We start from the raw sequence: 17,357 nt of genomic DNA on the forward strand, positions 1-17,357 counted from the left end.
AGGAAACACTCTGCAATGAAAGGGGTCACCTCTCTTAGGTGGTTTTTCTTTTTGCCTTATAGTTTTTGGCATTCCCTGTTTTTCCTCAGTAAATGTGTATAGTTTTGTGCTTTAAAAAAGGTATGTTCGGCCGGGTGCGGTGGCACAAGCCTATAATCCCAGCACTTTGGGAGGCCGAGACGGGCGGATCACGAGGTCAGGAGATCAAGACCATCCTGGCTAACCCGGTGAAACCCCGTCTCTAGTAAAAAATACAAAAAAATAGCCAGGCGAGGTGGCGAGCGTCTGTAGTCCCAGCTACTCGGGAGGCTGAGGCAGGAGAATGGCATGAACCCGGCAGGCGGAGCTTGCAGTGAGCCGAGATCCAGCCACTGCACTCCAGCCTGGGCGACAGAGCGAGACTCCGTCTCAGAAAAAAAAAAAAAGGTATGTTCAGTTTGGGAGGCTGAGGTGGGCAGATCATGAGGTCAGGAGTTCGAGACTAGCCTGGCCAATATAGTGAAACCCTGTCTCTACTGAAAAAAAAAAAAAAGAAAAAAATACAAAAATTAGCTGGGCATGGTGGTGCGGGCCTGTAGTCCCAGCTTCTTGGGAGGCTGAGGCAGGGGAATTGCTTCAGCTCCGGAGGCAGAGGTTGTGGTGAGCCGAGATTGCACCACCGCACTCCAGCCTGGACAACAGAGTGAGACTCAGTCTCAAAAAAAAAAAAATGTTGCTTGGTGCTATGACTTACTCTTGTAATTCCAGCACTTTGGGAGGCAGAGACAAGAGGGTCACTTGAGCCAGGAGTTTCAGACTAGCCTAGGGAACATGATGAAACCCCATCTCTATAAAAAATACAAAAATCAGCTGAGCGTGGTGGTACGCACGTGTAGTCCCAGCTACTTGGGAGGCTGAAACAGCAGAATCACTTGAACCTGGGAGATTGTCAAGGCCGCAGTGAGCTATGGTGGCATCACTGTACTCCAGCCTGGGCAACAGAGTAAGATCTCTAAAACATGACAATAAATTGGGCAAAATATGAGACTAGGTCCAATAGGGTTTGTTACATATCGTGTCTATTTCTGTTCCTGTCTTGCTGAACAGACCTTGATGTTCTTCCTTAGCAGTAGAAAGTCACAGTTGTGGCCAGGCTGGTGGCTTATGCCCACAATCCCAAGACTTTGGGAGGCCAAAGCAGGAGGATCACTTGAGGTTGAGGCCAGTAGTTTGAGACTTGGGCAACATAGGGAGACCCTGCCTCTATAAAGAAATAAATAAATCAGCAGGGTATGGTGATGTGCACTTGTGATCCCAGCTACTCAGGAGGTTGGGGTGGGAGGATCACTTGAGCCTGAGAGGTCAAAGCTGCAGTGAGCCATGATCACACCACTGCACTCCAGCCTGGGCAACAGAATGAGACCGCATCTCAAAAAAAAAAAAAAAAAGGTCATAGTCCTGACATCTCATCAGATTCCTTCTAGAGCTTAATCAGTGGGCAATTAGTATCAAAAGCCTCTCTTGGCTGGGCACGGTGGTTCACGCCTGTAATCCCAGCACTTTGGGAGGCCGAGGCAGGTGGATCACCTGAGGTCAGGAGTTTGAGACTAGCCTGGCCAACATACTGAGACCCTGTCTCTACTAGAAATACAAAAATTAGCTGGGCGTGGTAGCACGTACCTGTAATCCCAGCTACTCTGGAGGCTGAGAGGCAGGAGAATTGCTTCAATGTGGGAGGCAGAGGTTGCAGTGAGCCGAGATCACACCACTGCACTCAAGCCTGGGCGACAAGAGCGAAGAGCCGTCTCCAAAAAAAAAAATTAACCAGTCAGTCAGTACTGAAACAGTCGTTTCGGAGGCTGGAGGCCTGCATTAGTGAGACCTGGCCTGCCACAACACCCCCAACACACAATAAGAATCTCTGTTCTCCAGGCTGGCTTTGAACTCCTGGGCTCGGGCAACCCTCCGGCCTCAGCCTCCTGAGCGGCTGGGATTACATTTATGTGCGTACCACTGTGCTGGCACCAGGCCTTGGCGGTTTTTAATGCTCCCCAGATGATTCTAAATGTAAATTTGAGGACAGCGGTGGTGGACTGTTAGGGTATTGGATCCCGGTAAACCACACCACCTAGTGTTCACACTCTAGAGTTCCCTGCCAGACTCCAGGTTTGGCTACGTGGCTTGTTTTGGCCACTGAAATAGGCTATGTAGGCTGGGCGTGGTGGCTGATGTCTGTAATCCCAGCACTTTGGGAGGCCGAGGCGGGGGACTCAGTTGAGGTCAGGAGTTCGAGACCAGCGTGGCCAACATGGTAAAACCCTGTCTTTACTAACATAGAAAAATTAGCCAGGTGTGGTGGTGGGTGCCTGCAATTCCAGCTACTCAGGAGGCTGAGGCAGGAGAGTCACTTGAACAGGGAGGCGGAGGTTGCAATGAGTTGAGATCGCACCACTGCACTCCAGCCTGGGCAACACAGCGAGGCTGTCTCAAAACAAATAAATAAAAATAAAAATAAAATAATAAAGCAATAGGCTATGTGGGGGGAGATCCTGGAGGGTGAGACGCCACCCTGGACTTTCTGGCCCCAGGAAAGCCAACGCAACTAAACGAGTGAACTGAACCACACTCCGTGCAACAGAATCCTCTAGCCAAGCACAGTGAACCCAGAGTTGTGATAATAAATAAATTTTTGGCCAGGCACGGTGGCTCACGCCTATAATCCCAGCACTTTGGGAGGCTGAGGCGGGTGGATCACGAGGTCAAGAGATCGAAATCATCCTGGTCAAAATGGTGAAACCCCATTGCTATTAAAAGTACAAAAATTAGGTGGTGTGCACCTGTAATCTCAGCTGCTTGGGAGGCTGAGGCAGGAGAATCGCTTGAACCTGGGAGGTGGAGGTTGCAGTGAGCCGAGATTGCATCATTGCACTGCAGCCTGGGCAACAGAGCCAGACTCCATCTCAAAAAAATAAAATAAAATAAAATAATAAATGTTTGTTGTTTTAAGCCACTGCCTTTTGGAACCATTTGTTCTGCAGGGAAAGAACTGAAGTAACTACCTTTCCATTATACTAATAAAGGGTTTCCACCACAGTAGTACATAATGCAGACTCCTGCTGCTGGCTTGTGGATGGAAAAGGTCTGAAACTGTCTTTCCATCAGGCCATGCAAGAATCACTGGCAAAAGCCGCTGCTAATGAGAGTGTATCTCTCTTAGGTGTGAACCACAGGCAGGAACAGATGTGCCATTGAAATTTTTCCAACTGAGTTGCCGTTTTCCAGTATGCATATTTTTCTGTGCCACAAATCCAAAAGACATTTTGGTAACAATTAAACAGCCTATAAGAGGACATGCAGGGCCTGGCGTGGTGGCTCAAGCCTGTAATCCCAGCACTTTGGGAGGCTGAGACGGGCGGATCACGAGGTCAGGAGATCGAGACCATCCTGGCTAACACGGTGAAACCCCGTCTCCACTAAAAAATACAAAAAACTAGCCGGGCGAGGTGGCGGGCGCCTGTAGTCCCACTTACTCGGGAGGCTGAGGCAGGAGAATGGTGTAAACCCGGGAGGTGGAGCTTGCAGTGAGCTGAGATCCGGCCACTGCACTCCAGCCTGGGCGACAGAATGAGAATCCGTCTCAAAAAAAAAAAAAAAAAAAAAAAAAAGAGGACATTCAGCACTTTGGGAGGCTGAGACGGGCAGATCACTTGAGGTCAGGAGTTCGAGACCAACCTGGCCAATATGAAGAAACCCCATTTCTACTAAAAATACAATAATTAGCCAGGCATGGTCGCGGTCGCCTGTAGTCCCAGCTACTTGGGAGCCTGAGGCAGGAGAATCACTTGAACCTGGTAAGTGAAGGTTGCAGTGAACTGAGATTATGCCACTGCACTCCAGCCTGGGCGAGAGTGAGACTCTGTCTGAAAAAAAAAAAAAAAGATGACGACACTCAGACTTATAACTGGCTTTTGCTTTATTGTGTAATTTACACAGGACAACCCCAAACTCCACACTTGGTTTTTCTCTTCTGCCTTCATTATTCTTTCAGTATCTATGTTGACAGAGATCGTTTCTCCCAATAGCATATGTGGTTTGATCCTCAACCAGGACGCATAGGCCCTACAAGATCCCAGCCCTCCAACACGAACACCTGGGCCCTCCCATTTGACCGCAGCCTTGCATGTTTGTACTGGGGCTCTGCCCTGGTCCTGTTACCCCTGAGGTGTCCGTAGGGTAGGAATGCCAAACAGGATCCGTGTGATTTACTCTGAGTAAATACAAGAGGCTGCTAGCAGCCCCCAGCTGAGGATTGAGAGGCAGGCTGTGTCTGGGTTTCATTTCAGAGAACGCTGTGATGCATTAGCAACGTCTGCTATGGAAACACCCATTAGAAGTACCTGGAAGGAGGGTTTTGGGGAACGGACTCAGAAAGGAACAAGGTGTGTCCATTCTGCTGCCCAGGCTGCACTGTCTCAGTGGCCAGGTGGCTGAGGAGGAAGTCTGAAGGCCACAGAGTTGCAAGTGACTTCCCTGGGGCCTGCGGGGCACAGCATAGGCCCGAAGCTACAGGAAGCTTGGAAGGGCGCCCACGCTGGATCCTGTGGGGCTCTGCACACTGTAGGCCACCATGGCGCTAGCTCTTTATCCTCTGGAGTCTGTCTCATCCAGGAGAAGACAGCTGGCTGGCCTCAGAGTGTTAGATGCAACTCAGGGGTGAAAACATTTTTACATGGCACAGACACACAATGGGCTTTACCTCTGGATAAACTTAGAAACTTTCCATCCAAACGAAAAGGGTGTATCTTCTGTACGTTGCCAAGAAGCCTAAACGGAGTACAAGGACAATCTTACTTTAATCAAGTTCCAGAATGAGGGTACACAGCTTCGAAAAGCAGTCTGTAGCAGAAGATGCAAGGGTGTGTGTAAAGCCATGTTTCTAGAATATACCAAAGGAAACACACACAACCCCAGGGTGGCCTTTTGTGAATCCTCGATGCTGCTCCATACCGGGGCAGGTGGCTACTTCGTCCAGCTGACTTTGGGAATGTCATAATGCTCCGTGAGTGTGTCCAGGTGTCGGTTGAAGTCCTGGGAAAGTGGAGTACAAGGCTGGTGTCAGCGCAGACCCAAGTTGGGTGCTGGGGGAAATGGCACTGCCAAGCACCACCTCTCCCACATCCTATCTCTCCTGAGCCCCGTCCTCTCAAACTCACCCTGCCAGGTTTTACAGACTCCTGAACCCTGGGCTCCCCTTTGAAGAACCCTGGGGAAGTGTCACGTCTGTTAGGTAAACTTCCCTTCTCGTCAACATGCCAATGGCTCCCTCTGCCAGGCTGTTAGCCTCTGGGCCCAGCTGGGACCCTGAATGGCTCAGTCTCCCCAACTGGACACGGCAACTCACCTCCACTCTCTGTTTGTGGGTTTTGGATGCCTTCTTTAGGATCCTTTCCATTTGCTGGAGACAGAAAAGACACGGAGGTGAGTTTACAGGCTCAACACAGCCCAGGCCGACGTGGGATGGAAGATGGAGCCCCAGCCAGCCTGGCTCCCACGTTTAGAACAGCTGGAGGTTTCAGGCTGTGTGTCTTGTCCCCCTCCCTCAACTCCAACCAGGCTGGTCCAACAGGGAACCCAGGTCAGTTGCCAGCTTCGTGAGTGGCAGGAAATGAACCGGCAATGCCTGAGCGTGTACCCATGAGCAGCCTCTGCTGGGAGCTGTTGGCATGCTTCCTGCATCCCGACATGGCTGTTAGCACTCCCAGTTTGGAAGAAAACAAAGTCCCAGAGCGGGTTTGAGGAATGATGAGAAAGAGAGAGGTAAAGGACCCGACACAGAGCAGGTACTCAAGTGACACTTCCCATCCTGATGTTAGGGCTACAAGACCAGGATCACCGTCCCTAGGGTTATTCTGAAATATGCCTCCTGCACCGTGACCTGCTCTGATCCTCACTTCAAACACTCAACGACAGCTGCAAAGGTCAGTATTTGGTAGCAGCTGGGAGTGTGGGCTGGGCGCAGTGGCTCATGCCTGTAATCCCAGCACTTTGGGAGGCTAAGGAAGGAGGACCGCTTGAGCTTAGGAGTTTAAGACTAGCCTGGGCAACATAAGGAGACCCCAACTCTACAAAAAATCAGCTGATTGTGGTGGTACGCGTCTATGGTCCCAGCTACTCGAAAGGCTGGGGTGAGAGGATTGCTTGACCCAGGAGGTTGAGGCTGCAGTGAGCTATGATCACACCAATGCACTCCAGCCTGGGCGACAGAGTGAGAGAAACCCTGTCCAAAAAAAAAAAAAAAAGAGTTGGGAGTGTGGGATATAAAGCCAGACAGATCTGAGGCCACACCTGGCTTTACGCTTCTGGCTGGGTGACTGTGGCCCACTCTGGTGGCCCTATGAACCGTGCTGCCTATGACTCATCCATCTTACAGTCCTCATGCCACGCTGACTCTGACCTGGCCGTGGACTCAGTTAACTCAAAGGAATGCAGTACCAGTTCTGGGTCCATGCATAAGACCTGGCAGCGTTAGCTTTGTGCCCTTGGAAGCCAGTTGCTGTGTAGGAAGTCTGATGGCCCTGCTGGAAAGAAAGGACCTGGAGGATGAGATGACATGAAGGAAGAGGCCACGAAAGCAGCACTGACAGGTGGGGCACGGCGGCTCACGTCTGTAATGCCAGCCCTTTGGGAGGCTGAGGCGGGAGGATCACTTGAGGTCAGGAGTTCTAGACCAGCCTGGCCAACATGGTAAAACCTCATCTCTACTAAAATACAAACATTAGCCGGGTTTGGTGGCACGTCCCTGTAGTCCTGGCTACTTGGGAGGCTGAGTCAGGAGAATAGCTTGAACCTGGGATGTGGAGGTTGCAGCGAGCTGAGATAGTGCCATTGCACTCCAGCCTGGAGCCTGGGCGACAGAACGAGACTTTTTCTCAAAAAAAAAAAAAAAGCACTGAGGCACCAGCTATATGGCGGCAAAGCCATCTTAGATGCTGCAGCCCAGAGGCGCCTTCAGAGACTCCAGGCCCAGCTGCCATCTGACCGCACCAGACTCCAAGTGAGGTCAGACCCTGCTGAGCCCAGTCAACCCAGAGCATCATGAGATATTATTGGTAGGGGCCACCTGGCTGCTCCTCTCTGTCCCCTCTCTTCTCCTTCATTCCCTCCTCACCTCCTTCTGTGTCCAGTCAGCCGTCACCTGGCTGATTCTCCCTCGAAGGCGAGCACCCTGCTCATCTCTGTCCCTCTTCCTGCTGCTGCGAGCCCAGCCGAAGCCTGTGTCTCCTTGTGAGAAGCCACACTGACTGGTCCAGCTGCCACACAAGGCCAGGCACCTGGCTGGACTGTGCCCACAGGCGTGACACCCAGCTAATATTTTAGTTTTTGCAGATACAGGGTATCGCTATGTTGCCCAGGCTAGTCTCGAACTCCCGGGCTCAAGTGATCTTCCCACATCGGCCTCCCACAATGTTGGGATTACAGGCATGAGCCACCATGCCTGGCTGACTCCACTTGGATTTCTGCCGGGGCACTGCATTTACCTTCTTTAAAACTATAGCTTTGGTTTCCCCTCCCTCAACTCCCACTCCAGAAAACTTGCTTTATCTGCAATCCTTCCCACCCCAGTAAACAGCACCTTCATTCATCAAAGTGCCCAGCCCAAAGTCTTGGTCACCCTTGACTCTTCTTTCTTTCCCAGCTTATATCCAACCCAACAGCTAACCCTGAATTCATCCTTGAAAACCTATTCCAAACCTGTTACCTTCCACTGACTCCATCACAACTGCTCTACTCTGAACTCCCATTATTCGTCTCTTGATAGCTGCATCAGTCTCTCATTCTGGCCCCAGCAATAAAATCTCAGCCCTGCCTCTGACTACAGCCTCAGGGTTAGAAGGGACAGAAATGCATTCACTTGGTCAGGCATGGTGGCTCACGCTTGCAATCCCAGCACTTTGGGAGGCCGAGGCGGGCGAATCACTTGAGGTCAGGAGAGCGAGACCAGCCTGGCCAACATGGTGAAGCCCCATCTCTACTAAAAATACAAAAATTAGCTGGGCATGGTGGCGGGCACCTGTAGTCCCAGCTACTTGGGAGGCTAAGGCAGGAGAATCGCTTGAACTCAGGAGGCAGAGACTGCAGTGAGCCGAGATCGCACCACTGTACTCCAGCCTGGGCAACAGAGCAAGGCTTTGTTTCAAAAAATTTAAAAAAGGCCGGGCATGGTGACTCACACCTGTAATCCCAGCACTTTGGGAGGCCGAGGCAGGTGGATCACCTGAGGTCAGGGGTTCAAGAACAGCCTGGCTAACATGGTGAAACCCCATCTCTACTAAAAATACAAAAAAATAAGCCGGGCGTGGTGGCAGGTGCCTGTAATCCCAGCTGAGGCAGGAGAGCTTGAACCCAGGAGGCGGAGGTTACAGTGAGCCAAGATCGAGCCACTGCATTCCAGCCTGGGTGACAGAGCGAGACTCAGTCTCGCTGAGATGGAGTCTCACTCTGTTGCCGGCCTGGAGTGCAGTGACGTGATCTCAGCTCACTGCAACCTCTGCCTCCCAGGTGCTGGTTCAAGCAATTCTTCTGCCTCAGCCTCCTCCCAAGTAGCTGGGATTACAGGCGTGCACCACCACGTCTGGCTAATTTTTTTTATTTTCAGTAGAGACAGGGTTTCACCATGTTGGCCAGGCTGGTCTTGAACTCCTGACTTCGTGATCCGCCCACCTGACTTGTTAAATCCTTACCACAACCCTGTGAGGGTGACTTTACTGCTACTTTAACTAAACAGTCACTGGCTTGCCCAGAGTTACACCACTAATTCGTGGTAGAGGCAGAGTCAAACTCAGGTCTGTCTTGCCACAGGTAGTGCACCCATGTGTTTTCTGTATGCCTGAATTAGACCTGGGATTAAGGAGTTAATTATCCCAGTGTCCCCAGTGTCCATTTTCCCCAGTGTCACCGTACAGAATCACCTAGACCAGGGTTTGGGTTTCTCAGCCTCAGTGCTACTGATATTTGGAGCCGGATCATTCTTTGCTTCAGCAGGTTGTCCTGTGTATTACAGGGGTGTGAAGGATCATCCCTGGCCTCTAGCCACTGTTGCCAGTAGTCCCCACCCCAACCCAGTTGAGAACCAAAAATGTCTCCAGACATTGCCACATGTGCTTAGCGGTGGGGGTTTGTGGGGTGGAGACTACCCCCAGTTGAGAATCACTGACCTGCACTGATTATTCTGTCTCCCTAGCATAATGGACACAGTTTATCTATCTTACTATGAACTCTTCTGTTCTCCACTGCACACATTTATTGTACTTAATATCAAGAAGCAATAATTTATTGGAGCCTTAAATACAATACAAACAAAGTCGTCACGGGCATGGCCATTCAACATCAACAGCTGAGACTGCGTGCAGTGGCTCACGCCTGTAATCCCAGCACTTTGGGAGGCTGAGGCGGGCGGATCACTTCAGATTATAAGTTCGAGATTAGCCAGCCTGGCCAACATGGTGAAACCACGACTCTACTAAAAATACAAAAATTAGCCGGGTGTGGTGGTGGGCGCCTGCAATCCCAGCTACTCCGGAGGCTGAGGCAGGCGAATTGCTTGAACCCGGGAGGCAGAGGCTGCAGTGCTCCGACCCCACCAAAAATAAATAAATAAATAAATATAAACAACATGTTTGAATCTGCCAAACAAAGTTGTCTTGGAAACAAACTTTGTAGTGACTTCGAGCGGTGAGCATGGCCATTTAATATCAAGAGCTGGCATCCACTGAGCATTTACGCACTGCCTTTTACTTTCATGACTTCCTCCCGAGTTCCCAACCCTCTTAGAATAAATTACTATCCTGACTCCTACAGAGAAGTAAACTGAGGCACGGAAATAAGAAAGTCACTAGCCTAGTGTCGCAGGGCAATTGAGCCACAGCACTGGAATCCAAACCCGGGTCTCCAGCTCTGGTCTTCTCTCAACGCCAGTTCTAGCTCTCCCCTCTGCTGCCCACTAGGGCCCGCGGGGTCTTCTCATCCTTGGCGCTCCCCCGGCAGAGGGCGACTCTTCTCTCACTCACGCACAGCATCATCTCCCCGTAATTAAGGTCTCCTCTGACTGCTCCCCTGCTCTCCGAGCGCCCCAGCCCTGACCCCAATTTCAAGTCTCCCGGCGCCGGGTGTCCCCGCCCTCCTCGCCGCCTTCTGCTTTTGCTCACCCGCTTCTCCTGCATTTTCTCGAAGGCCGCCTGGGCCGGGGTCCGCTTGTCCAGGCCGCGCCGCTTCTCCTCCTCGTTCTTTTTGCTCGTTCCCATTGCTTCCAGGAGTTTCGCTTTGTCTTTGTCCTTCTTTTTCTTCTTCCTGGAAAAAGACATGAGGAGGGGACGGGTCAGAGGATCAGGGCCAGGGGTCCAGAGATAAGGTCTAAGGGGAGTGAAGACGGAATCCCGCGGGCCCTCGGGCCTCACCGCTTGGTCACTCCCAGCTCTGCGACGCCTTTCAGCTTCAGGGGTCCCTTTTGGACCTGCTCGTAGGCCTCCATAACACTCTCCGGTGGTTCGGCAGATGTACTGCCACACTTCCTGTTTGCAAACACTATTTCCTCCCGAATGCCCGCCTCACTTCTCTTTGATTGGCTGAGCTACAAGGTGAGCATGCGCTCTTAGTCCTGGAGTTGGGCCACACTTCCGGGTAGTGGGCGGGACAGCGAGCCAAGCGAGGGAGGGCCCTCCGCATCCTGTCTGCTGCCACACTTCCGAAATTGGCGCCCACTTCCGGTCTTCAGTTCTTCAGAGAGGGTGACGGAAACCCAACCCATTTTTGAGGGTTTTGCGCACTTTTGGGTGACCTATTCTCTCTCTTTGATTTTTTTTTTTTTCTTTTTTAGAGACACGGTCTTGGTCTGTTGCCTAGGCTGGAGTGGAGTGGCGCGATCGTAGCTTACTGCAGCCTTGAACTCCTGGGCTCAAGAGATCCTCCCGCCTCAGCCTCCCTAGTAGCTGGGGACTACAGACGGGCGCCGCTGAGCGCGGCTAATATTTTCATTTAATTTTTTTTTTGTCGAGATGGGATCTCGCTATATTTTCTAGGCTGGTCTCGAACTCCTGGGTTCAAGCGATCCGCCTTCAGCCTTCCAAAGCGCAGGCGTCACAGGCCTGAGCCACGCGCGCCGTCCCCGTTCTCTTTTATTGCCATATTTTGAGCGTTCAATGGATAGCTGGGCCTACTTTTGTAAACCTAATCAGTATTCATTAATTTTTCAGCTTTAGGTAAATGACAATATTATGTGACAAGGTTGGTGGTATGTTAAAATAATTAAAAATCTATTTTATGCCGGGCGCAGTGGCTCACCCCTGTAATCCCAGCACTTTGGGAGAACGAGGTGGGCGGATCACGAGGTCAGGAGATCGAGACCATTCTGGCTAACAGCATGAAACCCCGTCTCTATTAAAAATACAAAAAATTGGCTGGGCGTGGTGGCATGCGCCTGTAGTCCCAGCTACTTGGGAGGCTGAGGCAGGAGAATCGCTTGAACCCGGGAGGCGGAGGTTGCAGTCAGCTGAAATCACACCACTGCACTCCAGCCTGGGCAACAGACTCCATCTCAAAAACAAAACAAAACAAAACAACAACAAAACAAACACAAATTATATATATTTAAATCAGCACTTTGGGAGACCAAGGTAGGCGGTTCACACGAGGTCAGGAGTTCGAGACCAGCTTGGCCAACATGGCGAAATCCTGTCTCTACTAAAAAAACAAAAACAAACAAAAACCCAAAATTAGCTAGGCATGGTAACATGGGCCTGTAGTCCCAGCTACTTGGTAGGCTGAGGCAGGAGAATCACTTGAACCCAGGAGGAAGAGGTTGCAGTGAGCCTCAATTGCACCACTGCACTCCAGCCTGGTCAACAGACAAAGACTCCATTTCAGAAAACAAAAACCAAACAAATGAAAAAACCCACAAAACAACAAATCAATAGGGAATAGGGTATTGCTGTGTTGTCCAGGTTGGTCTCAAACTCCTGTCCTCAAGCAGTCCTGCTGAAGCACTAGAATTACAGCTATGAGCCACCACCCCTGGCCCTTTCTTTCTTTTCATCCTTTCAGCACTGTGCAGTTTTCTTACGTAGATGTGTACATGCCTATATCTTTTTGTTTGTTTGTTTGTTTTTTGAGACAGAGTCTCGCTCTGTTGCCCAGGCTGGAAGGCAGTGGCATGATTTCAGCTCACTGCAACTTCCACCTCCCAGGTTCAAGAGATTTTCCTGCTTCAGCCTCCTGAGTAGCTGGGATTACAGGCGCTCACCACCATGCCCCACTAATTTTTGTATTTCTAGTAGAGACGGGGTTTTGCCATGTTGTCCAGGCTGGTTTCGAACTCCTGACCTCAGGTGATCCCCCTGCCTCAGCCTCCTAAAGTGCTGGGATTACAGGCGTGAGCCACCGCTCCTGACCCTTGCATATATCTTTTTAATGTCAGCAGAGGACTATGGGAAGTTTTGGTTTCTTCTCCATTTCCCTCTGTATCAAAAACCTAGTTAAAAAAAAAAAAAAAAAACTGTTATGAGAAAAATTTAAAAAGACTGTGCCTACCAAGTGTCTGTGAAGATGTGTTGAAACTGGAACTCAAACGTGCTGCTGTTGTGAATGTTAAAAGGCATAAACAGTTTAGAAATCAGTCTGACAGTTCTTTAAAAGATTAAGCATTCACTCATACTATAACAAAAGAATTAGATTCTTAGGTTTTAACCCAAATGAAATGAAAGTATAGACATATATACAATTGTGTACATGGATGTTCACTGAAGATTTATTTGTAATAGCCAACAAATTAGAAACAGCCCTAATACTGCCCTAGATAAATGAACACAATCCGTGCCCACAAATCTTGGCTGACTTTTGCAACCAATGGAATTGCTAGGTCCAAGGTTATGCACATTTGCACGTTTTATTTCTCATAGATTGTGTCCAAATTGTGCCAGGGTGGTGTTTTTGTTTTGTTTTGTTTTGTTTTGTTTTTTGTTTGTTTGTTTGTTTTGTTTTAACTGGGGGCGGGGAGGGAGAAGAGGCGAAGGAGGTGGAGAAGAAAGAAGCAAACGTCCCCAAATCTAGCGGATACAAGAAAAAGGAGGGCACAGGGGCTGCCTTTCTCAGTCCTACCTGCAGGGGGCAGCAATCCACTGCCTAATTCTCCGTCCACAACTGGAAACGACTGTGCAGAGGGGCTTCTGGTACCAGCGGATGGGGGCTGCCAGCACTTTTGTGTCAAAAGAAAGGCGATCTTTTGGCCGGGCGCGGTGGCTCACACCTCCTATCCCAGCAGTTTGGGAGGCCGAGGCGGGCGGATCACGAGGTCAGGAGATCGAGACCATCCTGGCCAACATGGTGAAACTCTGTTTCTACTAAAAATTTAAAAATTAGCTGGGCGTGGTGGGGCGAGCCTGTAGTCCCAGCTACTCAGGAGGCTGAGGCGGAGAGTCACTTGAACCCGGGAGGCGGAGGTTGCAGCGAGCGGAGATTGTGCCTCTGCACTCGGGCCTGGTGACAGAGCAAGATTCCGTCTCAAAAAAAAAAAAAAAAAAAAAAAGAGAAAGAAAGAAAAAGAAAAAAAAAAAGCCGGATGTGGTGGGGCACACTTGTGGTCTCCCTCGGGAGGCTAAGGCAGGAGGATCACTTGAGCCTGGGTGTGCGTGTTTGAGGGTGCAGTGATCTAGGATCCTGATTGACGCACTCTAGCTTGGGCAATTAGAGCAAGACCCTAGCTCAAAAAAAAAAAAAAAAAAAAAAAAGGAAAATAAAATGATTATGTTGAGTCTTGAATACAAATTAAAAAAACAACTACAAAAAAAGAAAAAGAAATAGTAATAGTAATGTGCCAATGTTAAATTCCTAGTAGTGCTAAATGTGCTGTGGTTATGTAAGATGTTAACATTAGAGCCAGGCTCAGTGGCTCACACCTGTAATCCCAGCACTTTGGGAGGCCGAGGCAGGTGGATCATCTGAAGTCAGGAGTTCGAGACTAGCCTGGCCAACATGGTGAAACTGCGTCTCTACTGCAAATGCAGAAATTAGCTGGGCGTGGTGGTGCACACCTGTAGCCCCAGCTACTGGGGAGGCTGAGGCAGGAGAATCGCTTGAACTCAGGAGGCAGAGGTTATAGTGAGCCGAGATTTTGCCATATGCCATTTCACTCCAGTGTGGGTGACACAGTGAGACTCCATCTCCAAAGACAAACAAACAAACAAACCAAACAACAACAACAAAACCATTGGAGGAAGCAGGTCACAAGGGTTATGGGAGCTGTCTGTATCATCCTTGCAATTTAATTTAATTTAATTCAATTCAATTTAATTAATTTGTTGAAACAGAGACTCACTCTGTCACCCAGGCTGGAGTGCAGTGGCGTGATCTTGGCTCACTGCAACCTCCACCTTCCAGGTTCAAGGAGTTCTCCTGCCTCAGCCTCTCCAGTAGCTGGGATTACAGGTGTGTGCCACCACACCTGGCTAATTTTTTTTTTTTGAGACAGAGTCTTGCTCTGTCATCCAGGCTGGAGTGCAGTGGCCTGATCTTGACTCACTACAACCTCTGCTTCCCAGGTTCAAGCGATTCTCCTGCCTCAGCCTCCCGAGTAGCTGGGACTACAGGCAGATGCCACCACGCCTGGCTAATTGTATTTTTAGTAGAAACGGGGTTTCTCCATGTTGACCAGGCTGGTCTCGAACTCCTGACCTCAAGTGATCTGCCCACCTTCGCCTCCCAAAGTGCCTGGATTACAGGCGTGAGCCACTGCGCCTGGCTCATCTTTGCAATTTTAATGTAAATTTAAAATGATTTCAAAACTGAAAGTTTATTAGGAAAAGGAAGAGAGGCTGGGCGTGGTGGCTCATGCTTGTAATCCCAGCACCTTGGGAGGCTGAGGCAGGTGGTTCCCCTGAGGTCAGGAGTTCGAGAACAGTCTGGCCAACATGGTGAAACTCCCTGTCTACTGAAAATACAAAAATTAGCCAGGCGTGGTGGTGGGCGCCTGTATTCCCAGCTACTTGGGAGGCTGAGGCAAGAGAACCACTGGAACCTGGTAGGTAGAGATTGCAGTGAGCCGAGGTCGCACGACTGTACTCTAGCCTGGGCGACAGAGCAAGACTCCATCTCCAAAAAAAAAAAAAAAAAAAAAGAAGGAAAAGAAAGATCTGTAAAGGAATTAAGTGAGGGTGGGGCTTGACTTTCTAGCCAGCTTTGCAATAATGTCAGGCTCACTGAGTGAGCTCCCACTTCAGGAATGTAGCTAAGCGCATGGGATTCCACACCCCCATTCCTCACATCCTAGGGGATTTTCTTCCTAGCCACCGCCTCCATTCTGAGAGTTTTGAAGCGGATGCTTTTAATGACTGTGCATGTATAGGCAATGATAATGCTCCAACAGCACTTTCGAGATGCACATTGATTTTGAGGGTATTAAAATGTGGAACAAAATGTGTATGTTTAAATGGAGAGGAAGTAAATTTTTTTTTTAATTATACTTTTAATTTGAAATAACTGAAGGCTCACATGCAGTTTTAAGAAATAAACAGAGGCCAGGCATGGTGGCTCATGCCTATAATCCCAGCACTTTGGGAGGCCAAGGCGGGCGGATCACAAGGTCAGAAGATGGAGACCATCCTGGCTAACATGGTGAAACCCCGTCTCTATTAAAAATAGAAACAATTAGCCGGGCGAGGTGGTGGGTGCCTGTAGTCCCAGCTACTCAGGAGGCTGAGGCAGGAGAATGGCGTGAACCCGGGAGGCAGAGTTTGCAGTGAGCCAAGATCGCACCACTGCACTCCAGCCTGGGCTACAGAGCAAGACTCCATCTCAAAAAAAAAAAAAAAAAAAAAAAAAAAAAGGCAAAAGAAAAAATAAATAAACAGAGGCCAGGCATGGTGGCTCACGCCTGCAATCCCAGCACTTTGGGAGACCGAAGCAGGCAGATCACTTGAGCCAAGGAGTTCAACACCAGCCTGGGCAACATGTTGAAACCCTGTCTCCTCCCAAAATACAAAATATAAAAAATTAGCCAGGTGTGGTGGCAGGTGCTACTCAAGAGGCTGAGGCGGGAAGATTGCTTCAGCCAGGGAGTTTGGGGTTGCAGTGAGCTATGATCGCACCATTGCACTCCAGCCTGGGCAACAGAGTGAGACTGTGTCTCTAAAAACAAAAAAATTCTTCTTGTTGCTCTTTTGTAGCCATACGCACTTGTCCCCTCACCCCCATTCCTGCACAGCTGGCAACCAGGGATCTGGTCTCCATTTCTCTGATGTTGTCATTCATTTTAAGAATATGATATAGCTGGGCGTGGTGGCTCACGGCCTGTAATCCCAGCACTTTGGGAGGCCGAGGCGGGCAGATCAAGAGGTCAGGAAATCCAGACCATCCTGGCTAACACACTGAAACCCCGTCTCTACTAAGAAAACTACAAAAAAAAAAAAAAAAAAAAAAAAAAAAGCCGGGCATGGTGGTGGGCGCCTGTAGTCCCAGCTACTCGGGAGGCTGAGGCAGGAGAATGGCGCGAGCCTGGGAGGCAGAGCTTGCGGTGAGCGGAGATAGCGCCACTGCACTCCAGCCTGGGCGACAGAGCGAGACTCCATCTCAAAAAAAAAAAAAGAAAAAAGAAAAAAGAATATGATATAAATAGAATCATACAATATGTAACCTGCTAGGATTGGTTTGTTTTCCACTCAACATAATTCCCTAGAGGCTCATCCAAGTCGTGAATATTTATCTTTTCTATTCCCCAGTAGTTTTCTATGGTATGGACGTATCCATTCGCTTAACCATTCACATGTGGGTGTTTCCAGTTTTGGGTTATTATGATAAAACATCTGTTACAGATTTTTATGCGAACATAAGTTTCCATTCCTTTGGAATTGCCCAAAAGTGTAATTACTAGATGATATGGTAGCTGCATATTTAAACTACAGTAACAAAAAAATTGTAGTAAAGGCTGGGTGTGGAGGCTCATGCCTGTAATCTCAACACTTTGGGAAGCTGAACAAAAAAATAATGGTAAAGGCTGGGCCAGGTGGCTCATGCCTGTAATCCCAGCACTTTGGGAAGCCGAGGAGGGTGGATCACCTGAGGTCAGGAGTTCAAGACCAGCCTGATCAACATGGTGAAACCCTGTCTCTACTAAAATTATAAAAATTAGCCGAGTGTGGTGGCAGGCACCTGTAACCTCAGCTACTCAGGAGGCCGAGGCAGGAGAATCCCTTGAACCTGGGAGGGGAAGGTTGCAATGAGCTGAGATCGCGCTATTGCACTCTAGCCTGGGCGACAAGAGCGAAACTCCATCTCAAACAAACAAACAAAAAAACCCAAAGACATTATGGTAAGAACACAACATGTGATTTGCC

General features: G+C 49.5%; 1 protein-coding gene across 1 annotated transcript; it reads right to left on the reverse strand.

Moving 5' to 3' along the window:
* Positions 1-3,934: 3,934 nt before the first annotated feature.
* On the reverse strand, positions 3,935-10,560 carry FAM32A (family with sequence similarity 32 member A). The gene is made up of 4 exons (XM_007995635.3): positions 10,434-10,560; positions 10,185-10,326; positions 5,381-5,434; positions 3,935-5,067 (listed from the first exon to the last, which is right to left on the reverse strand). Exons 1-4 carry the CDS (start codon positions 10,505-10,507, stop codon positions 4,999-5,001), a joined length of 339 nt encoding a protein of 112 aa, XP_007993826.1. The 5' UTR covers positions 10,508-10,560; the 3' UTR covers positions 3,935-4,998.
* Positions 10,561-17,357: the final 6,797 nt, after the last annotated feature.

This window comes from Chlorocebus sabaeus, chromosome 6, assembly GCF_047675955.1.
Source record: "Chlorocebus sabaeus isolate Y175 chromosome 6, mChlSab1.0.hap1, whole genome shotgun sequence".
NCBI lineage: Eukaryota > Metazoa > Chordata > Mammalia > Primates > Cercopithecidae > Chlorocebus > Chlorocebus sabaeus.